At 39.0% G+C, this 22312-nt stretch overlaps 2 protein-coding genes across 4 annotated transcripts; one reads left to right on the forward strand and one right to left on the reverse strand.

The window, feature by feature from the left end:
• The first annotated feature begins 547 nt into the window (after positions 1-547).
• kat7b (K(lysine) acetyltransferase 7b) lies at positions 548-8363 on the forward strand. 3 transcript variants are annotated; one of them, XM_020648164.3, is made up of 14 exons: positions 548-768; positions 2081-2231; positions 2323-2571; positions 2711-2793; positions 3176-3259; positions 4522-4620; positions 4720-4830; positions 4937-5128; positions 5238-5327; positions 5458-5598; positions 5721-5814; positions 6384-6530; positions 6657-6763; positions 7386-8363. In XM_020648164.3, exons 1-14 carry the CDS (start codon positions 739-741, stop codon positions 7485-7487), a joined length of 1680 nt encoding a protein of 559 aa, XP_020503820.1. In that variant the 5' UTR covers positions 548-738; the 3' UTR covers positions 7488-8363. The 3 variants fall into 3 exon arrangements, with proteins under 3 accessions (XP_020503820.1, XP_020503822.1, XP_020503823.1); XM_020648166.3 differs by having other exon boundaries at positions 548-756; XM_020648167.3 differs by lacking the exon at positions 548-768 and adding an exon at positions 1015-1037.
• On the reverse strand, positions 7811-9505 carry si:ch211-131k2.2 (uncharacterized). Its single transcript, XM_065949316.1, has 6 exons — positions 9299-9505; positions 8972-9071; positions 8843-8872; positions 8385-8438; positions 8178-8249; positions 7811-8043 (listed from the first exon to the last, which is right to left on the reverse strand). The coding sequence occupies exons 1-6, from the start codon at positions 9404-9406 to the stop codon at positions 8009-8011; spliced, it is 399 nt and encodes a 132-aa protein (XP_065805388.1). The 5' UTR covers positions 9407-9505; the 3' UTR covers positions 7811-8008.
• Between the last annotated feature and the right edge of the window lie 12807 nt (positions 9506-22312).

Consider the following 22312-nt stretch of genomic DNA (forward strand, 5'->3'; position numbering starts at 1 on the left):
TATGAATCATGAGGTGGTGATGCTGTTAAAGAGTCTAGTCTTTGAGACATGTTTCATTATTTTTCCATCTAGTTGGTTGTTAAAATTAGAGATGTTATAAATTAAGAAAAGCAGCTTTAAGTGGGATGACATCACAGGACAGCCTGTAGGTTACTTGACTTCCAAATGCTTTATAATGTAAAAATGTAAAAATATGAAACAATTGGCATAAGAGAGCCTACAAGAGAGAGTAAATTTCCCCGTTGTGGGATAAATAAAGGATTATCTTATCTTAACAACATTTCCAGAGCTCATGGTCATATCTCACTATCTTCCTAAATTTAACTTCACACTAAACAGCATTGGTGGGGGGGAGGGGGGCTTATAAATATACAGATGCAGCAAGGTGTTAATAATGTGATAGGTAAATGTAAAAGTTGTAGGGAAAGCTATCAGGAGCTTTCATAAAACGGGGGACTAGAGTATCACCCAATTCCACGGTTGTAGAGTTCAGCACGCAGTCGCCCCCTGCTGGTCTGGCGGCTCACGGTCCACAGATTTTCCACCGGAAATGCAATTCCCCGCTCTGTCGGTCTGTGCGGGGAATGTGTACCAGAACCAGGCAACGCTGTGTACATATAAACTTCTGCCTGGAAATAATCAATAAATAGTCGTTTTTTCATTTTTTTGCAAAAGTTTGGGTTATTTTTTAGATTGGCGGAAACACATCGATAGGAACTACCTGTAATCTGAGTAAACATGCCTCGTAGACGACAGGTAAGAACAAATGTAGGTCGCACAAGAGGGTAACGTTAGCTTAGTTAGCACTCCGAATGGGCTCTACCATATTACATTGAACAACTCGACAACTTAGCATGCCATAACAAGACATCACCTGTGTATACTTTGGGGTCTACCTTTCATCATTTATCATTTATTAGTTTTTAAAACTCTTTATTTTGAACAATATTCTCCTGTCAACATTTTCACTTAGTGAAAACGCCTAAAGCTAAATACAACTTTGATGCTGGAAACGAGCAGCTAAACCAAATCAAAAGGTTTGTCCCTGGTATTATTTTAATTAAAATGAATTTTGTGGGTTTATATGTACGCCGAGTTTACCATAAAACCACAATAACCGACTTTAGCTCAATAATATGTGAACTAGAACATGTTGTGAGAACACCAGCTGTCACTACAACTTAAACTGTGAGATTTATCAATGGGGTTTGGTGCCACGGTCTATTAGCCGTATGAGAAAGCGGGGTCAGCTTAGCTAACTTTAGAGGCTAAGCTAACAACAATAATAGGCAGCTGAAGTGTAACCTGCTGCTTAGCCGTGCAGCCATGATACTTAATATCCGGACTGTAAAGTTGATTTTTATGAATGACCATAGGCCTTCTGTATTTTGGTGTAGCAATTAGTTGCATGCATTAATCACACAGTGTGAAACCCTATGTTACCACCAGCCAAGCTAACACAAGCTATCAGAGGTATTTGGCCTTTCTCTCATGATTACAGGGGTTACATACAGACCAACACTTGAACCTTTTCTCACAGACATTCTGTTAACATAGAAATGTGGATGCTAAGTCCAAGAAAAACCCTCCAATAACTACTCTTTGCACTATCTTCTTTTTAAACATTGCTGTACATATATAAACAACACAACTTCAGAAGGTCAACACTTTTTTTATTTTTTTATTTTCAGGTCTAATTACAGATTTCTTTCCTCAACTGTTTATAGGTTCTTGTTTATATTGCACATATATTTTTATCCCTGTACAGGTTATGTACAACGGGGGGGGGGGGGGGGTTGTGGTTTAATTTGTAACAAATGTTTCATGTCATGTACGTCTTTGTAACCTGCTACTGGATGCTTTGAATTTCCCTCTGGATCAATAAAGTATCTATCTATCTATCTATCTATCTATCTATCTATCTAGCATGCTAACCTGTTTGATTGTGCTTTGTGAGGCAGACCAATATTATTGCTGATTTACGTCACTGACACTTGACATAGACTTCATTTTTTATTCTGACATTGTGTTATTTTTCTAGAAGCCCTTCATGTATTTTCTTTTCTTGGTCCCCTGATAGAGACATATGGGAGGTAGTGGCTCAGATGGAACTGAAGATTCAGACTCCTCCGCTGAAAGAGAGCAGACAAACAGTTCAGAAAGTGATGGAAACATGACCAAGAGACAGCGCCTCACCAGAGCCTCTACTCGCCTTAGCCAAAGCTCTCAGGGTGGGTCTACATATCCTGTGTTTAAAAAAATGAAGGTTTACTTCATCTCAGGTGTTAAATCATAGCGACGATTTCACTTCTGATGCCTTAGATACCCCGGACTTGAAGCGAGCTACGGATCATGATGAATCTCCACCATTGACGCCGACAGGAAATGCCCCCTCCTCTGAATCTGAACTGGACATCTCCAGCCCCAACGCCTCCCACGATGAGAGTCAGGCCAAAGATCCGGCAAGTCGAGATTCTGATAAGGACCTCTCCCATCGCCCAAAACGCCGCCGCTGTCATGAGACGTACAACTTCAACATGAAATGCCCTACACCGGGATGCAATTCACTTGGTAAAATGCATTTAAATATTTAATGCAAAAGCTAATTAAGAGTATAACTGATTATTGATATAAAATCTAACATTGATTTTTAATCATTGACTTTTTTCTCTATCATAATGCCACAATCTCTTTTTCTACATTTCTCCAGGTCACCTCACAGGAAAACATGAACGTCATTTTGCTGTATCAGGTTGTCCACTTTATCACAATCTGTCTGCTGATGAATGCAAGGTGAGTGTCTTCAACAGAAATCTATTGATGTTTAAGTTGTTGGTCTGCTGAAATTTTATTTCCCTTTCAAGCATCATTTGCTCTGAGAGTGGCCGTATGAGTTGTTTGAATTCTTTTTGGGTGATTTTTGTAAGTTTTTCTCCTTTATCGTACATTATTATTATTATTGTTGTTGGTTTTTTATGATATTTACACATATTTTTCCAAACATCTTTTTCATTAAATACAGTGAGCTGCATTATTCCGTTTTATTAATTAGTATTTTTTAAAATGACCAATACAGAACTGTGTTTTTCTGTTTAACCTTGTTAGCTTGGGATTGTTCAAATCTTGTCTTTTTTCTTAACACGGACGATGATGTTCCCATTCCTCTCTATTTTAGGTGAAAGCCGTTAGCCGTGAGAAACAAGAGGAGGACGTGAAGCCTCAAGAAGAAAGCAATTCACGGCATGCAACCCGGCATCAGGTAGTCTATTAGTGGGATTATTGGCATTACAGTTGTGCTCATAAGTTTACATACCTACATACCTTTACATATATTTGTGATTTTTTTGGTCATTTTTCAGACAATATGAATGATAATACAAAAACTTTTCTTTCACTCATGGTTAGTGGTTGGGTGAAGCCATTTATTATCAAACAATTGTGTTTGCTCTTTTTAAATCATAATGACAACAGAAACTACCCAAATTACCCTGATCAAAAGTTTACATACCCTACTTCTTAATACCGTGTATTGCCCCTTTTGACATCAATTACACCTTGAAGTCTTTTGTGGTAGTTGTGGATGAGGCACTTAATTTTCTCAGGTGGTAAAGCTGCCCATTCTTCTTGGTAAAAAGCCTCCAGTTCCTGTAAATTCTTGGGCTTCTGGCGACTCGACCATGCAGCCCATTTTTCTTCAAGTGCCTCCTTATTGTGCATCTTGAAACAGCCACACCACTTTTTTTCAGTCCTGTATGTCAGCTGAAGTTATTTGTGGGTTTTTCTTCGCATCCCGAACAATTTTCCTGGCAGTTGTGGCTGAAATTTTTGTTGGTCTACCTGACCGTGGCTTGGTTTCAACAGAATACCTAATTTTCCACTTCCTAATTAGAGTTTGAACACTGCTAATTGGCATTCTCAAATCCTTGGATATCTTTTTAAATCCTTTTCCTGTTTTATAAAGTTCAACTACCTTCTCCCGCAGATCCTTTTATAATTCTTTTGCTTTCCCCATGGCTCGGAATCCAGCAACGTTAGTGCAGCACTGGATGAAACATGCAGGGGTCTGTCAGGAGCCCAGAAACTCACTGACTTTTTATACACACACTGATTACAAGCAAACAGATCACAGGTGAGGTTACCTTCAGTAGCCATTTAGACCCGTGTGTGTCAACTTGTGTGTATGTTATCTGGCCAAAACCTCCAGGGTATGTAAACTTTTGATCAGGGTAATTTGGGTAGTTTCTGTTGTTATAATGATTTAAAAAGAGCAAACACAATTGTTTGATAATAAATGGCTTTACCCAACCACTAACCAAGAGTGAAAGAAACATTTTTGTACTATCATTCATATTGTCTGAAAAATGACCAAAAAAATCACAATTAACATTAATTAATGCTGCTGAGTTACCAAACAGACTTTCTAACGTGCTGACAATATGATTCAAATTAAAGTCACAGTTGTTATTGTGAAGCAGGGATCATAACATCAAAGTCGATTGTATTTCTATCTGATTTTTTTAGACCCCAACATCGAAACAGAGCAGATACAAAGAGCAGGTGGCTGAGATGAGGAAAGGAAGAAACTCTAGCCTTCAGAAGGAGCAGAAGGAAAAACACATGGTACATTACTGGCACTCCAACATGAAGTTGCTCACTTGCAGTTGTGCGTTCCATATCATTTAAGGGACTCTGTTGTTATATATTCTGTCTGGTCCACAGGAGCATCGGCAGACGCACGGCAACACCAGAGAGCCTCTGCTAGAGAACATCACCAGTGATTACGATCTGGAGCTCTTCAGAAAAGCACAAGCCCGGGCATCTGAAGATCTGGTAATGAGCTCTTTCATGTGTCATACTGAAATAATCGGTTATAAAAAAAGACATATAGCATATACTAAGAGCAGGTGTAACCCCCCCCTTTATGTCCTTTCTGCAGGAGAAGCTGCGTATCCAGGGTCAGATCACTGAGGGCAGCAACATGATCAAGACCATCCTGTTTGGCCGCTACGAGCTGGACACCTGGTACCACTCACCATATCCTGAGGAGTATGCTCGCCTGGGTCGCCTCTACGTCTGCGAGTTCTGCCTGAAGTACATGAAGAGCCAAACCATTCTCAGGAGACACATGGTGAGAGAGAGTCTGATACACCATGAATGCCACACTAAATGCTCCTCAGCTTTTGCTAATATTTCTTTAATAATGTCGCTGATATGTGTGGTGTTAAATGTCCTCTCAGGCTAAGTGTGTGTGGAAGCATCCTCCAGGAGACGAGGTGTACAGAAAGGGAGCGATATCTGTGTTTGAAGTTGACGGGAAAAAGAACAAGGTAGGTGGACTCACTTGTCAATATTGGTCGACTGGTTACATCCAGGCCAGTGAAGCAAACATCTCAGTGACGTCTCATCTTATGAACAAAAAAACCATAATGAAGGGAGTGGCTGTTATTCAACCCGCAGATCTACTGCCAGAACCTGTGTTTACTTGCCAAGCTCTTCTTGGACCACAAAACGCTCTATTATGATGTGGAGCCGTTTCTGTTCTACGTCATGACTGAGGCCGACAACACGGGCTGCCATTTAGTGGGATACTTCTCCAAGGTAAATGAAGGAAACACATGTGGCATGCATATGCTGTTTATTTAAGTGCATTTGTTGTAGAAAATGTTTGTTCTTTGTAGTAGTAACTTGAATGGTTTTCCTTTTTTTTTTAATTCACAAAGGAGAAGAATTCTTTCCTGAACTACAACGTTTCCTGTATCCTGACAATGCCACAGTACATGAGGCAGGGCTTTGGAAAGATGCTCATTGACTTCAGTATGTATCCATATTCATATAACCAATAACTGTCTCCCCTTCTTTTATTAAAGAGACAAAAATAGCTTAAATAAGTGTTGACCAATGCAAAGAACATTTCTCTTACACTACCTGATCCAATGGTCAGAAAGCGATGGAGGTTCTAAGCAGACATGCATCCATACATTGTATTTTCTGTTTTCCTGTCATACAAAGTCATTTCCAGTTCTCTCTAGATTTCTACTTGTTGATCTTGTTGATTTCCCTAGAGATGCAATGGGAGCATGGCATTGCCTATCACAGTGACCAGCCTGTTTGTTGATGTTTAGATCACCAAGAAATGTCCCTGTAATCATGGGGAAAATCAGCTTTGCTTTGTCGTGCTAACAAGATCAAGAAGTTGACATCTTAAGATAACATATGGGAAAACTAACGGAGTAAAAAAAAAAAAAAAAAAAGATAAGACAAGTGTCCATTTTGGGTTTGCGTAATAAAATCCCCCAGAGGAAATCACTGTGACTGAATTATCTTTATGGTTTGTTTGCACCGTAACAAAGAGTGTTCCCGTCATACTTCCCTGCTTGTTCAAGGCTACCTGCTGTCCAAAGTGGAAGAGAAGGTCGGCTCACCAGAGAGGCCTCTGTCTGACCTGGGCCTCATCAGCTACCGAAGCTACTGGAAGGAAGTGCTACTCAGATACATGTACAACTTCCAAGGCAAAGAGATCTCCATCAAAGGTAACAGAAGTCAAACAGCACATGTTGATGGGAAAAAAGTTTATTAACACATGAGAAGATCGATGAGGAAAAGACACACACATGCATACATAGCTAACCTATTTGTTGTTGATGTTTGATGCACAGAGATCAGTCAGGAGACTGCTGTTAATCCGGTGGACATTGTGAGCACCCTGCAGTCTCTACAGATGCTGAAGTATTGGAAGGGGAAGCACTTGGTGTTAAAACGACAGGTAGGATTTACTAATGATGAAATGTTTCATCTCTCTTAGTCATTTATATCTCCTGTGAGAAGTTTTTAACTGGACTGAAATTACAAATGATGCCTCCTTTAGACCTTTCAGAGCAAACAAGACCATCACTGACAAGTTTGATTATTTCTACATAATTATTTATATTGCTTATAACGCCTGCCATTGGCGAGGTGTCGGGTTAGATTGTTTAAACCCAGTTGAAGAAAATCCAGAGCAAAGGTTCACAGTGTGAGAGATATATTTGACTGTTATAGGACAGCAAGATGATATATTTTTTGTCAGAAAACCATACCTAAAATGCACATGAAAAAATAAGCAAAGAGATAAGATACTCTGTGTTGTCCATAGGGGGAGCCAAACTCAACACAAACCCAATGTTCCTTATTGGAGCCTTAAATAAAGCATAAAGTTCATAAATCAAGATTATTCTGTTGGATTATTTATACCTAAATAAAGAGTTAAATATCAATTTCCTTCAGATATATACCTACTTCCTGTTACCACTGTTGTTAATATAATTGACTATATAAGCATTTTTTTATATACTCCAGTCTTAATGCTTTTTCCTGTTAAACAAACAACGTCTTTATCTTCCTGCTAGGATCTGATAGACGAGTGGAAGGCAAAGGAGATCAAGCGAGGCAATAGCAACAAAACCATCGACCCGAGCTCACTGAAGTGGACCCCTCCCAAAGGGACATAAGCACTAAGAACCCTCAGGCTACTGAATGAACTCACCTCCAGCCTCACCAGCCACAAGTAGCCTAAACCCACAAAACTGTCAATAAAAGACCAGTGCTCTGTCTTTCTATCATGTTCATCACATCTTTCATTTTTTTTGTCTGAACCCTTTTTTATTTTATATTTTACTTTTGTTTATATTTTTAAAAACATCATATGTTACAAATCAGACAAATTACTTAGTCCACAGTAGAGTCTTCTTTGTCCTATTTCTTTTAAAACGGCCTACTTTAAGCTTTGAATGTTGAAATGTCCAACGTGGTGGATAACATGAATGTTCTGCTCTTTCATTGAAAAAAAAAAAAGAAAACATACATTCTTACTGCATTTGACGGCTGTTTTTTTTGTTGTTGATAAATACAGTAACTGTCGGCATGAAATGAAAATGCAAGCAGAGTGTATTCTGGGAAATGGTGTACGGTGACGTCTTTGGTTGGTGTAAAATTGTATAGATAAGTGTGTACTTCTTTTTCTCCAGCTCCTTCAGTACAGTATTTGGAACCATTCCTCTGAAGAACCTGCCAAATAATAGTGCAGTAATCAGATCCTTTTTCATTTTCAAGGGGGGGAGGACATATTAAGACGCTACCACTGTAAGAAATGCACATTGAAATAAAAACAACCTCAGGTTTTTATACGGACTCAATCATACCTTGCTTGTGTGGTTTCTCCAAAACATCGGGCGCAGCGGTTGTGGCAGACGGACTTCCTCTGGTTAAAGAATCTGATCAACAGGAAACATTTGACTGTTCATAATTTGTACTATAAATCATGGATGTTAAATGTGTATTAGCAATTTGATATTTTTAATATCAATAAAGCTGCCTTTAATTTTGAACGATTTGCTTTTTGTGCTTACTGTCTCTTGAAATGCTTCTTCCCATCAGGCCCACAAACATTTCTCCTTTATTTCCTACAAAGTGTGAGGAACATTTTAAATCAACGACGTAGTCTTGTGATTAAATCGAAATAATGGCCATTCAGAGACACAGATATATAAGGCGTTTTCAGACTGCAGAGACTTTTTCATAGTTCTAGGAACTTGGATCCCCTCTGCCCTTTTTTTAATCAATTCCACACCACAGGAACTATGAACTATTTTAAAAAAAGAGGAACTTTTTTAGCTCCTGCTTCAGGATGATGGTGTAGCGAATGTGGACAGAAAAAAAAAGTCTGCATGGTGTGTAGTTCTCAGGGAACTTCTTAGTGAATAGTTCCTTTTCAAAAGAACTGTTTGGTCTGAAAACACCTCTAATATCTGGGCTGAGTGGTGCTGTCACATTTTGCTTCAGTTTCAAACAACATCAAGCTACTTACTTCTTTTCTCTTGAAAAGGTTTCTTTTCACCTGTGAGGGCCAAAGAGAAACCAACTTTATTAAAACACATACAATACTGCATAAAGAGCTCTTTAAACATTACTTTTCATTATGTGTGTGTTTTTTAACCTCCTGAGCGTTTCCCCATCAGTCCGTAGAAGCGGAGGGCTTTAGCTCTTTTCATCAGCGTGGTCAACGGGAGGGTCAGATCTGCCTCCACTGACTCGTCCTGGCAAAAAAAACATGAAATGATTTGTAGAAATGTCAGGGAAAAAAAAGGATTATAAAAATGTATTTTCTTCATCAATATGCCCTTCTTTGTTATAAAAACCACACTGTACATAGTCTCTTTATTTAGTATTCTTCTTGAAGCAGGAATTAAAGCAAGTGTGTGCAGTACAATAAAACATTTGTTTCACAGTTTCATCCCTCTCTTTCAATAACAGCAATGCCTACCTGCCAGTCTTCAGATAACCCTCTCTCCTCGTCCACTGAAGATGCCTGATACATTTGAACCAAAGCACAAAATGTCACAAAAACCAGCTGGAGCTTCCATTTATCCATCTCTTCATCCACCTCTGTCTCTTCAATCAAAAGAGCTGGGGAAAAACACAACTAGAAAAAGTGCCCTGGGTTAATGTGAAAGTGTCCTCCTGTCTGTCTCATCTGTTTTTAGGTTGCATTTATACCTCTAAACCCCACGCTGACAGACCCCTCCCCTTTAAACATGGCTATGCTCATGCTTCCAATTTCTTTGCAAACTCTCATAACTGCTTATATAAGGGGTATTAAATTAAAATAAAGAATTTCCTGTAATAACACATACAAATCTTACAAATCAAATATGTTTTCAAGTGAAAAAAATGAATGTCTTTTACTGGAACCACTTTACAAACCAAAGATTTACTAGCAGAAGAAATCCTTCATGTTCAATATAATTTCACCTGAAATGTTTACATTTTGTATGGTCACCTTTCATCTCCATTTTTATTATACATCTGGATCGCTATTGGTCTAAAAATATTCCCCAGTTGCTCATTTGTGACGTTGTGATGTGCACATGCTTCTTTGATATCAGCGAGGGGACGTAGGCAGGAGTCTTTGAGCAACGCTCTGCAAATATAACCATCTGCTTTGAAGGTAGAGCTTTATGAGTCGGCCAGTTGACTCTGCTGGATTACTGCTTGTTCTGGGTTTATAAAACAGGGTGATAAAGACGCAGATATCAATGATGAAATGAGCTACATATGATCAGATGTCAAGCAGATGATAGGAAAGATTATTTTCTGAACTTCTACAAAAAGGTTTTTGACTTTTTTTTAATGAAATATTAATCAGAATCAGAATCAGAATCAGGGTTTATTGCCAAGTACATTTACACACACAAGGAATTTAACTTGGTGTATTGGAGCTAAACAGTTAACAAGGAAATAAAGCAGAACTAGCAACAACTTAAATAATACAGTATAAGAAGCTATTACAATATATAAAATAGAATTTAAAAATGTAAAATATAAAATATAAAAAATAAAAATAAAAAACACAAAATGTACAAAAGGTGTGCATAGTGTGTAACACACTAAGAAATGAAATTTATTGCACATCCAGTCCAAAAAATAAGCAGAAAAATCAATATTTTTTAATTTTAAGGAGCTTTCTGATGAACATTTTTCAGTAGGATTATGTATTTTTCATCTCCTGAGATAACAACCTTGTTATTTAACATTTTTTACGATCTTTACTAACTTAGCTGTGTTTTAATAAATGCCGAGCCCTTATTCCAACAATGCAGCTATAGAAATTTCTGGAGAGGCAATTACTTGACAATCTGTGTGCTGTAAGGACGCCCACTCGAGACAAAGCTGACAAACACATTGGATGCTTTGATCCACACACAGGTGCTTCTAAAAGCAAGAGACAGCCCGGGACAATTAGGGCCTGAGAGGCAATTAGACCTGAACAACCATCATGTGCGGGCAGGCTGACCCACGTCTAATGTAGAGAGCTGAATCAAAAGGAATCAGAAGGAAAACATTTGCATGTGAAAGGATTCAGTCACAAAGAGCTGCTGTAATGACAGGAAGCCGCATTTCCATCATGTGACGCAGGGAAAAAGTTCTGAATCGTGGTTCAGGATTTTCAGTCTGATTGTGAGTCAGATGTTCCCGGCTGGTCACATTCACTCTTCTAGTGTTTGAACAAGATTTGAACTCTCAGATAAATCAAGTGGTGCAAAACAAAGGTGATAATGGGCAAAGGGGGACCGTCATCTTCAGAGAGTTCTGATTGTACAGGAAACATGTTACATTGATTGGTGAGCGTTGACTCCTTACAGGTGTAACATGGGATATGTGATTGTCAGAGAAACCTGACAACTTGTTTTGCCTGGATCTTTGGTGCAGGGATAGTAAGGAGATCTGCTTTGCTTTGTTTAGGAAACCAGTGACTTTCCATAGAAATGTGTTGTTTTTAGGATTGGGTTGATTTTGAAATAAACAGTTACTCTAATCACAGGCAGGCTTACAATTCTTCATTTTGCTGATAACAGGTTGTCTGCTGGGTTTGGAAGCAGAGTCTGTGCAATAATTTTTTTTTGCTGGCAAATTAAAAAAAACCCATAGGTAATAAGATTAAAATATATAAAACCAGAGCTGCATGATCTGGATCATTCAGGCCCTTGTTGTTAAAGGTAACGTATAGGCAATTGACTTTGGGTACACTGATTTTTGGGGGGCAATTTCATGTCTTTATTTCATAACTAACAGAAAAAAAATGATTCAGGAGAGAGTTAGATGGGCACTTACACACAGAAAACATTCCAAATCCAAATCAACCCGGGATATTGCAATTTATGGTCCACGGTCTACAAGTGCTCCAAAAATGAATTGGATATCTAGAGTATGGAAATTGTCTACAAATCTGTTATTGAGTTTAAATGCAGGAAACATGGGACCTATGACCCAGTCCAAAATGACTTATGATCCAGTCCAGAATGACTGAAACTAGTCCCATACATATAGTCCCCTCAGTCATCTATATAAGCTATATATATATATATATATATACAGTGGGTATGGAAAGTATTCAGACCCATTCACATTTTTCACTCTTTGTTTCATTGCAGCCATTTGCTAAAATCAAAAAAGTTCATTTTATTTCTCATTAATGTACACTCACCCCATCTTGACAGAAAAAAAACAGAAATGTAGACATTTTTGCAAATTTATTAAAAAAGAAAAACTGAAATATCACATGGTCATAAGTATTCAGTCCCTTTGCTGTGACACTCATATTTAACTCACATGCTGTCCATTTCTTCTGATCCTCCTTGAGATGGTTCTGCTCCTTCATTGGAGTCCAGCTGTGTTTAATTAAACTGATTGGACTTGATTAGGAAAGGCACACACCTGTCTATATAAGACCTTACAGCTCACAGTGCATGTCAGAGCAAATGCGAATCATGAGGTCGAAGGAACTACCCAAGGAGCTCAGAGACAGAATTGTGGCAAGGCACAGATCTGGCCAAGGTTACAAAAGAATTTCTGCAGCACTCAAGGTTCCTAAGAGCACAGTGGCCTCCATAATCCTTAAATGGAAGAAGTTTGGGACGACCAGAACTCTTCCTAGACCTGGCCGTCCAGCCAAACTGAGCAATTGTGGGAGAAGAGCCTTGGTGAGAGAGGTAAAGAAGAACCCAAAGATCACTGTGGCTGAGCTCCAGAGATGCAGTAGGGAGATGGGAGAAAGTTCCACAAAGTCAACTATCACTGCAGCCCTCCACCAGTTGGGGCTTTATGGCAGAGTGGCCAGACGGAAGTCTCTCCTCAGTGCAAGACATATGAAAGCCTGCATAGAGTTTACCAAAAAACACATGAAGGACTCCCAGAAGATTCTCTGGTCTGATGAGACCAAGATTTAACTTTTTGGCTTTAATTCTAAGCGGTATGTGTGGAGAAAACCAGGCACTGCTCATCACCTGCCCAATACAATCCCAACAGTGAAACATGGTGGTGGCAGCATCATGCTATGGGGGTGTTTTTCAGCTGCAGGGACAGGACGACTGGTTGCAATTGAAGGAAAGATGAATGCGGCCAAGTACAGAGATATCCTGGAAGAAAACCTCTTCCAGAGTGCTCAGGACCTCAGCCTGGGCCGAAGGTTCACCTTCCAACAAGACAATGACCCTAAGCACACAGCTAAAATAACAAAGGAGTGGCTTCGGAACAACTCTGTGACCATTCTTGACTGGCCCAGCCAGAGCCCTGACCTAAACCCAATTGAGCATCTCTGGAGAGACCTGAAAATGGCTGTCCACCAACGTTCATCATCCAACCTGACAGAACTGGAGAGGATCTGCAAGTAAGAATGGCAGAGGATCCCCAAATCCAGGTGTGAAAAACTTGTTGCATCATTCCCAAGAAGACTCATGGCTGTACTAGCTCAAAAGGGTGCTTCTACTCAATACTGAATACTTATGACCATGTGATATTTCAGTTTTTCTTTTTTAATAAATTTGCAAAACAGTCTACATTTCTGTTTTTTTTCTGTCAAGATGGGGTGCTGAGTGTACATTAATGAGAAATAAAATGAACTTTTTTTGATTTTAGCAAATGGCTGCAATGAAACAGAGTGAAAAATGTGAAGGGGTCTGAATACTTTCCGTACCCACTGTATATATATATATATATATAACCTACTTGTGTCATCAGGAAGTGAATTTGTATTTGATAAATGAAGAGTCTATCTAGATATGGGAGTCAGCCTACTTAGGCGGCGGGAGAGGGAGGGGCTTGCGACCCCCACTATTTCTAAAAAAATGATGTCATTTTAGGATACAGTTCATTTTAATTCATACATAATGATAAACATATCTGGCAAATCAATAACCTATGAAAAGCCCATAAGACAAAACATAATTTTATTTTGAATTTACGTGATTACGTTCAACTGACGTACGTAGTGATGACGTTGACCTTTGTTGACATGCGCTTTGCGTGGTTGGATCATTTAGTAGCGTTTATCTGAGACGGGACCAATGTGTTGGACAACATTCACATAAACATAAGAGTGTTGTGTATCTTTGGTTCACACCGATAAGTGTAAGTGTAATATAGCTGTAGATGAACCACTTTAATTAGTGATGGATAAGAAACTAGAGGAGTGAATGATGTGTTCGGTCACGGTCAATTCCAGACATGACGATGCTAAACGCAAGGAGAAACTGTAGCGAAAACATGGAGGATACTTATGACTGTAAAGAGGACAAGTGGACTATCATTGGAGCGTTAAAACAGCAAACTACGCCTTGGACTGATGACTGAAGGCTGAAGACCAGTTACTTCTTGTATGTGCTGCGTTCCTTGGACCAACATTAGCTAACCGCAGCAGGGCACTGCTAGCTAGCTAATTAGCTAGCTATTTAGCTAGCTAGCTAGCTAGCGGCTCGATAGTGAGGTTTGATCAATCTTATTTGCCAAGAAGTGTTCAACTCAAGCAGTGCTAAATGTGCTTTTGCTCACAACTGAAAGGATTTTGTAAATCCACAGATGCATTCTATGGTGATTTATTCTGGAAATAGTTGGTTGTGTTTGTTGAATGGTTCGTAAGCTGATTTGTTTTGTTCAATTGTTATGCAGAATTTATTGTGCTGTGTTGAACCTTAAGCCACTTCCATTTCAGTCATCTCCCCGAGATAGCTGAATGTTGATTATTCCGTAGTCATATTTGCTCGTTAGACAAACCTGTCGCCATAGTTCACAATTCACAATTTTCTGGAGAGGTACTTCCGCGGGGCCTGATTTGGCCAAAGAAATGATCAACCATTTTTTAGTTGGAAATCTGAATGAAAAAAACGGGCATATGTATTCTGAAAATTTGGGGCATTTTTAAAAGAGAAGATTTTGCGTAAAACTGGAACATGTTGAAACCGAACAATAATAGAGACTTAAAATCTGGATTTTTTTTAAGCATCTGCTGTTTAAATTTTACACCATTTAAAAAAACAAATAATCTCTTGTGACTTAATTGAATATACGTTTTTACGGGTGTTACACTACATCGACCCTTTCTTCTGATGAATTCAGTAGTTCCTAAGGACGGCCAATGATCTGCTTCATGTTGGAGCCAAACTCTTCTTGGAGTTTAAATCTGGTCACATTTCTTTAACACATTTTTGATTATTGCCACTCATCATATTTTAGCATAGAAATTATACACAGTAATAAACTTGTCATTCTGGACAAATTCCTTGTTGTATGAATGAAATAAAAAAAACTTCATTGTGCTATTGCTATTCATTTTCCCTTTTGTTAATTTAGCGTCACTGCTTTTCATACAAGTCTGTTACATCAGTTATCTTTAGAATATACAAAATGGTTTATTGCTGAAAAAGAAAACATTGATTCCACAAGGAGGCGCTGCTTGACAGAATCAGTCTATAACACCTTGTAGTTAAATCTGAGGGCTATAAGCTCCTGTTGACAGATATTGTGTTTTCAGATGAGTGAAAGCCCCACACATGCTCTTTTGTGGCGAGTTTAGACTAGAGGATGGATATCATCAGCTCTAGACCTGCTATCTCCACACAATCTGGTACATCTGAACGCTGACAAATTAGTTCCTTCATGAAACGAAGTGGGCTTACATGGAGCTGGTCTCTCAAGTGAAGGAAATACACAAAGGGTAGCCATTGTGCTATGTAAATACATGTAGTAATGAAGGTGTTTAACATAAAGATCTCCTCTAGACATGTTAAGAGACAGATGCAGTATTTTAATATTTATTCGTGTCTGGTATGTTTCTTCTACACTAATAGGCCATTACATATTTGAACTGTTTTGAAAGGGCTTTTTTGTTAGTGACTTAATTTAAAATTCAAAGTATGCAAACATCTGTCACATGAACCTCTGAAAATCATTAGCATACATTTCCCACCCTTAGAATGTGAAAACACATTTCTAGAATTGATTTCTTCAAGTAACTTAAAGGTGAGGGTAAAAATAATTTCAAAAACACTTTTCCAACCGAGTAGTTATTCCAATATTGGATTCTTTGCTATCTGGATTTATGAATTCATCATGGATTAATTTCTTGGTATGTTTTGTGACAAGATACATTTTATCCAGCAGGTGGCAGTGTTGTCTAACAGATAAATACAGACACCCAGAAACCTGCAGGGTCGACGCTTCAATCCTTAAAGTTGTCTCTAGCTCACTGCAGATATTCTCAGCTGACTTTCAACTCCTCTTAATGAATTTGTGCAGCTTGTTCTAGTTTATCCCCCCAAAATGAAAGAATGTGCATGTTCAGCCTCTGTTAGGGGCAATGTGACGCATATTAGGTTTTCTCTTTGGGTTTTTTATGGACTACATTTGTGTTTTGTTTGTAACTTTTATAACTTTTTATATAAGTGCCAGTAACAAAAAATTTTTTTTTACCACTACACATAAATCTGAATATTTGTTGATGTTCTTACTGAATTTCATTATTGAATGATGACAACCTTGTTGCTACAAATCTTTAGTTTTACACAGATCAAGAAACACTTTGTGTAATCACATCTGTTTGCACCACAATGTACACAATCATAAAAAAAACAACTTTGGAACATTTTCATCTTTATTTGTCATCACAGGACTTTCACTCATTTATTTTCTAATTTCTAAGATTGAGGCAGGAAACCACTGACATATTGGTAAAAAATACACGTTTTATCAGCACATGTCCATCACACTGCCTGAAAACAGATAATTATTTATTGATTCCCACGTCATGTTAGGGAGGATACCACTAATTGTTTCATGTTACAGTAAACCTTTTATACTCTACAATAGAAGGGACAATATATAATAAAAATTCAATTGGTACAATAGTAGGCGGTGCAATGTTGTGAACATGCACCTATAAATAATTGTAGGAGTTATTGTAGGAGTCGTAGTCCGCCTGAATGCCTTTGGAACCGTCTTGTTCCTTGAGTTGTTTTTCTCGTTTGCTGCCCTGTGGCACTTTACTGTGGTTTCTCCACAGAGGCGTACATTTGGCTCTTTAAGGCTCTCTAAGTACGAAATACTGCTCTCTGCCTTTGCATGCTCAGACTGGGGGGCTTTGGGCTGGTACTGTGGGGATTCTGTCTGTTTTTTAGTGTCAAAAAGACTGTGGTCCTGAGACAAAAAGTAGCATAACGTGTATTTCTTCATAATGTTCTATTGATGAAGGTAGATTTAATCACTTTTAGATCAAAAGGAATTCCCCCCTGCATGCAAACTTTGACACTGACAGGATGTGTGGATGTCTTATCACGCTTGCTTGAAAGTGATGTCAAATGGCAGGGGTTCACTTGACTTTCCTCAAACACAAAGGGCAACAGGCTTATCTGCTGTGAGCGATCAGATGATTCATTTATTATGGAAGTGTTTCAAACATCCCAGTAAAGGTTCTGTGTTTCAGTATTATCTCACATTGTGTTATCAACACTTCCTAAGTGTTGTTTTTGTTCTGGCATACATGTCAGTATGGATTCTTTCATTGGTGAATATTTAGAAAATGTGTCGTGACCTTCACCGGTTTGATATTTGCATATTGTTACCAACTCAGAGTTACATTACAGGTTATGCTGGCTGCTTACTCTGTTATTATTTTGTCACCACTTTGCAGTTATGCAATTACTTGTGGCGTGCTTTTGGTCACGAGAAATAAAATTCAAACCATTGCCTTGGTTGACTTTCTGATTATCAAAGTGAAACTACGACCCTAATAAATGGCTTCTGTTTGTCTTTGTGGCAAGCTAAGTTAGCCAACTATTCGCAGTAGCTTTATTGTTTACAATGCTAACAGTCAAAAGAGTAGTGTCAATCTTGTAATCCTGGCAAACATCCTTGTTTGTGATGCTACTGTCCTCGAATGCTATGCTTTAAATTTCCTTATTTATAGGGACTCGTTCATACATCACATTAGACAGATGTTGATGAGAGCTAGCTGAAATGCTAATTTTCATTAGGAGTCACATTGCCAGATGTTTTTAGTCATATACTGGAATAACTGTTCAAAAGTATACTACAAAGTGGTCAAAAAGTAATGTACAGTACAGTAATACACATTTACAGTACAGTTAAACAGCATCATCCAAACGATAATAGAGTAATACAGTTATTTTAAAGCAAAATAAGGATCGCATTAGCGATGACATTGCTGGTTCTAAAAAAAAAAAGATATCCTAATACATTAGATTGAACAATATAACAAGGGATCCCTAACTGGTTATCAGTCAAATTGTACATCAATACGTTGAAGGCTTCATATCCTTTCCCGGCCTCATTACAATGCAAATCTGTTGGTTCTTAGGTCAGAACCCGCTGGTCCTCAGAGGCCCCACTCTTGGCCTTGGTTAGCGATGTTCCTGTTTGCTGCATGGGCTCTTGTGGCTTCTCTGACACTCTCAGCCTATGGCGAGGCCTTGTTTGGTCAGACCAGACGTGCTTACTTTGTCACGCAGCCAATCACCAATTCATTCCCCAAAAGCCTCAAGAGGTTTAAAAGCCAAGTGCATAATTGCTCCTTAAATCAATCTGCAAATTCTGGTGGTATCTGAGCCTGCAAACACTTCACATGGAGTCGTTTATTCACAAAGGGACAGTTGTGAATGGTGTGTTTAGAGTCACAGAAAATACTATAGGAAGATATGTTTAATAATGGGCCTGTGGTCGATGTACTATTTTACATTAAGCTAACTACAATTTATCCCATTTGTCCCTGCCTTTATGGGTATCATTGTGTTTTTGTGGTTTTGAATGGTGGGAGAGGCCACACAGCAAGAAATGAGTCCGGCCTCTAAATCTGAGAGATTGAGAAATTCTCCCTCAGTCCATCTTCATAAAGTGCAGTCGGCTTGTGTGTGAGAGACAGACAGAGGAGGCAGACGGTGCGGTTACAGCAGTGTCACTTTAAAAAACAGACAGGACTCATCTCCACCTTAATAACAGCTCCTCTCCACACACACACACACACACACACACACACACACACACTTTGATGGCCATGGCTTTACGAGTCCTGCTTCTCTCTGAGTCTCTCTTCAGAGTTTTCTGTCTCCTTCTTCCTCCTCCTCCCTCTGTCTCTCTCTCTGTCTCCCTCCTCCTCCCCTTCTCCCTGCTGTATTTGCAGGCAGCTTTAGTGCCAGACACCCTGAGGCAGCGGTAGCGCCAGCGAGTCTTCCCACCTCTGTTTTTGTGGTGGGAGATGACATGTCGAAGCTTTGAAGGGCAGGGGAAGGGAGGGAAAGGGGGGGGAGGGAACGGGAAGGGGAGGGAGTTGAGGGAGGGAGCACATCACTCGGCGTGGAGGAGAAGCGAGGGACCCAGAGCAGAGAGAGGATGTCATGTGGCCTGCAGTCCGCTCAGATATTCTCTCTCTCTCTCTTTCTGTCTATGTGGGCAGGCAGGAATGGCGACAGGAAACAACCCCCCTCCTCTCTACTCCTCCCCCTCTTCCTCCCTTCATCCTCTCCTTCCCTCTTTCAGCTCTTCACTCACTCTGTCACTCACTCACTCCTCGTGTCTCCCCCTGCTCCTCCACCCACCCCCCCTTTTTCCTCATCCCCATCTCACCTTCCACTCCTCTTGCAGAATTTCACAAACTTCAATTATTATTCTGTTCTTTTTTTTTACTCCCCTCTTCTTTCTCTCTCTCTCTCTCTCTCTCTCTCTCTCTCTCTCTCTCTCTCTCTCTCTCTCTCTGCCTCCCTCCCTCACCCACAGGCGTGCCAGTGCATCATAACTCATCGGTGTTGAAGTCTGCTGAGGTGTGTTGAGGTGTAAACTGTGAGTGAGTAGCAGACAAAACATGTTTGATTTCAGCTTCTTGGGAATAACTCATCCTCTCACCTGAGAAAGGAAAGCAGCAGTACTTTTCCAAAAGACACAGCCTGAATGTAATGAGAACTCTTTATTTATAGAGCACCTTTTATACAGGGCAAGCAGCTCCAAGTGCTCTCTGACACATTAAAGAACAGAAGAAATGAAAAATAGGTTTCAGTGGCAAAAACAGAAAAATATTGGAACAATAGAATATGAGAGATGAGGGAACAAAGAAATGTAGGCAACATTTATAAAAGTTAAGAATAAAAACAAATAAAAATGTTAAAAGCATAGCTGAGAAAACATTTAAAAATGGCCACAGTCCCTAAATCTCTTAGAGCCTTGGATAGGGAGTTCAGTCATTTTGGTATATAGGAAAAAAAAAGGACTGAGCTGCTGTTTTTTTGTTATTATAACGACAGCTAATATAACAAAAATGAATGTTGTACCATCTAACAAGCCACAATAATTTATACATTTATTAAAATTTAATATTTATATAGGTTAGGGCTGCCTTTAAACTGCAACGTTATCACATTTTCCTTTTTTTTTTCAAGATTTATTTTTGGGCTTTTTGTACCTTTAATGGAGAGATAGGACAGTGGATAGAGTCAGAAATCAGAGAGAGAGATATTGGGGAATGACATGTAGGAAAGGAGCCACAGGTGGGGTTTGAACCCAGACCGGCCGCTTGGAGGACTAAAGATTCCATACACTAACCATTGCGCCACAAGCGCCACATCACATTCTACATTTGCAAGAAATACACAGCTAGAGTCTAAAATTATTGCAATAAATAAGAAAAATGAGTTTCCATCAGATAAGTTGGTGCTGATTAAGTGGAGGAAAAAAAAGCTTTTTGGATATATTGTAGCTTCAGAAGGACATGTTGCAAACACAGGTATTGTGTGATAGACACCAGGTATGAATTGACACTTTTTCACGTCATATCGTTATCACAATAATGAACAATTTAAACGTACACTACACTGCATCATTTTCTCTTTAATGGTAATTAGACTTGAACTTTTAAAGCTTACTTTTTTAGTTTTCTAGATCTCTCAAAGCTGCTTTTACACTAGAGGTCACATTCACCCATTCCCACCACATTCACACACTGTACTTAAATGTTGTTTTGTCATTGTGCTTCTGTTTTTGTTCTTGAGAAGTCAAAGATATTTTTTCCACATTGTGGACTAATACTTCTATTCTATTCCAGTGTTTCCCCTACCATTATATAAAGGTCAAGTTAATAAAAATGAAATAAATAAAATAAAATATATATACATATTTTTAAGAGTTATTTTGGGCTTTTTGTGCCTTTATTGTAGAGATAGGATAGTGGATAGAGTCTGAAATCAGGGAAAGAAGTCATTTAAGGATACCTTTCCGATAGAACAGGACAGCTGTCATTAAAAGTAACACATGAACACCAAGATTCCTTTGTGCCCGCACAAGTAGGCTAGCTTTTAAAATCACATTTTAAAGACACTGGGAGCCATTGCATGTGATACGTACATTTGCACTTCTATCATATATAAAACACTGAAACAAGTTTACATACAGCCTGATTAAGTACCTGGAAATATCTTTAAGGTGTTCAGTTTTTTTTCCACTGGATGATTGCTGCCTTTGTGTACTAATTTGTGTATCAGAGCCATGGGATTAGCACCAAGGCAGACAGGACGGGGCCCACACAGAAACCATTAAACATGCTCTCAGACATGTTCTGTTGGATGTATGGTGTGTAGTCTGGGCTTTGTTTGGCGACAAGAGAAAACACTCTCACAGTCGAGCAAATAAAATGATTAAAGGAAAGGAGAAGCTTCAGCTGGGGTATAAAAAAAGTTTCCACTGACTTTGATACAAGCCTCTGATGGTACTTCAACCGTACCTGCTTGTTCTAATGTGGCTGCTTTCTCACCTGTGAACTTTCAAAGCACCTATATTGAAGTTACACTGTAAAAACATGGATAGGGACTTTTTTTTTAAGTGGGTTTTTTTTTCAAAGTGGAGACAGACTATAGAACATTTAATTCATAAAAAGAAAGGACAAGCTGCTCATTATGTTCTCTTACATTAGCGTCTGGGTTGGTTTGATTCTCGATCTTCTGTCAGAACAACAAACACAACACAGGATCAGTCTTAGTCTGAAGATAAAAACAAAAGAGTAAGTTTCCCTTTCCAGCTCAGGTGAGCTCACCGTACGCTCCGTGTGTTTTCTGTGCATTTGTGTTTGTGTCACGCTATGACCTACTATTTGTGTCTGCGTGTGTTTGTACGGACTGTATCACTGCAGGCCCGATTGATATTTCAAGTCATTACCAGCGTCAGAAAGGGAAGAGATTACAGGGTGCAATGCCAATAACACACACTATTAGCAAGACAAGGTGTTATTATGCCTGTGGTGTCAGGTGAGATGTCAGCGCAGCTACGTCTGTGTCATGCTTTACAATTGCTAGATCAGCAGGCTTACATGGTAACAAGTGAGTAATACAAACACATTAACAAAGAGAGAACTGTGTAAATCTTTTCTCAATGGAAGATTGTGCGAGCTGCTTATTTTTCTACATGAAAGAGTTTAAAATCAGTATTCAACACAAAAGGATGTGGATAAAGA

Source organism: Labrus bergylta, chromosome 21 (genome assembly GCF_963930695.1).
Source record: "Labrus bergylta chromosome 21, fLabBer1.1, whole genome shotgun sequence".
NCBI lineage: Eukaryota > Metazoa > Chordata > Actinopteri > Labriformes > Labridae > Labrus > Labrus bergylta.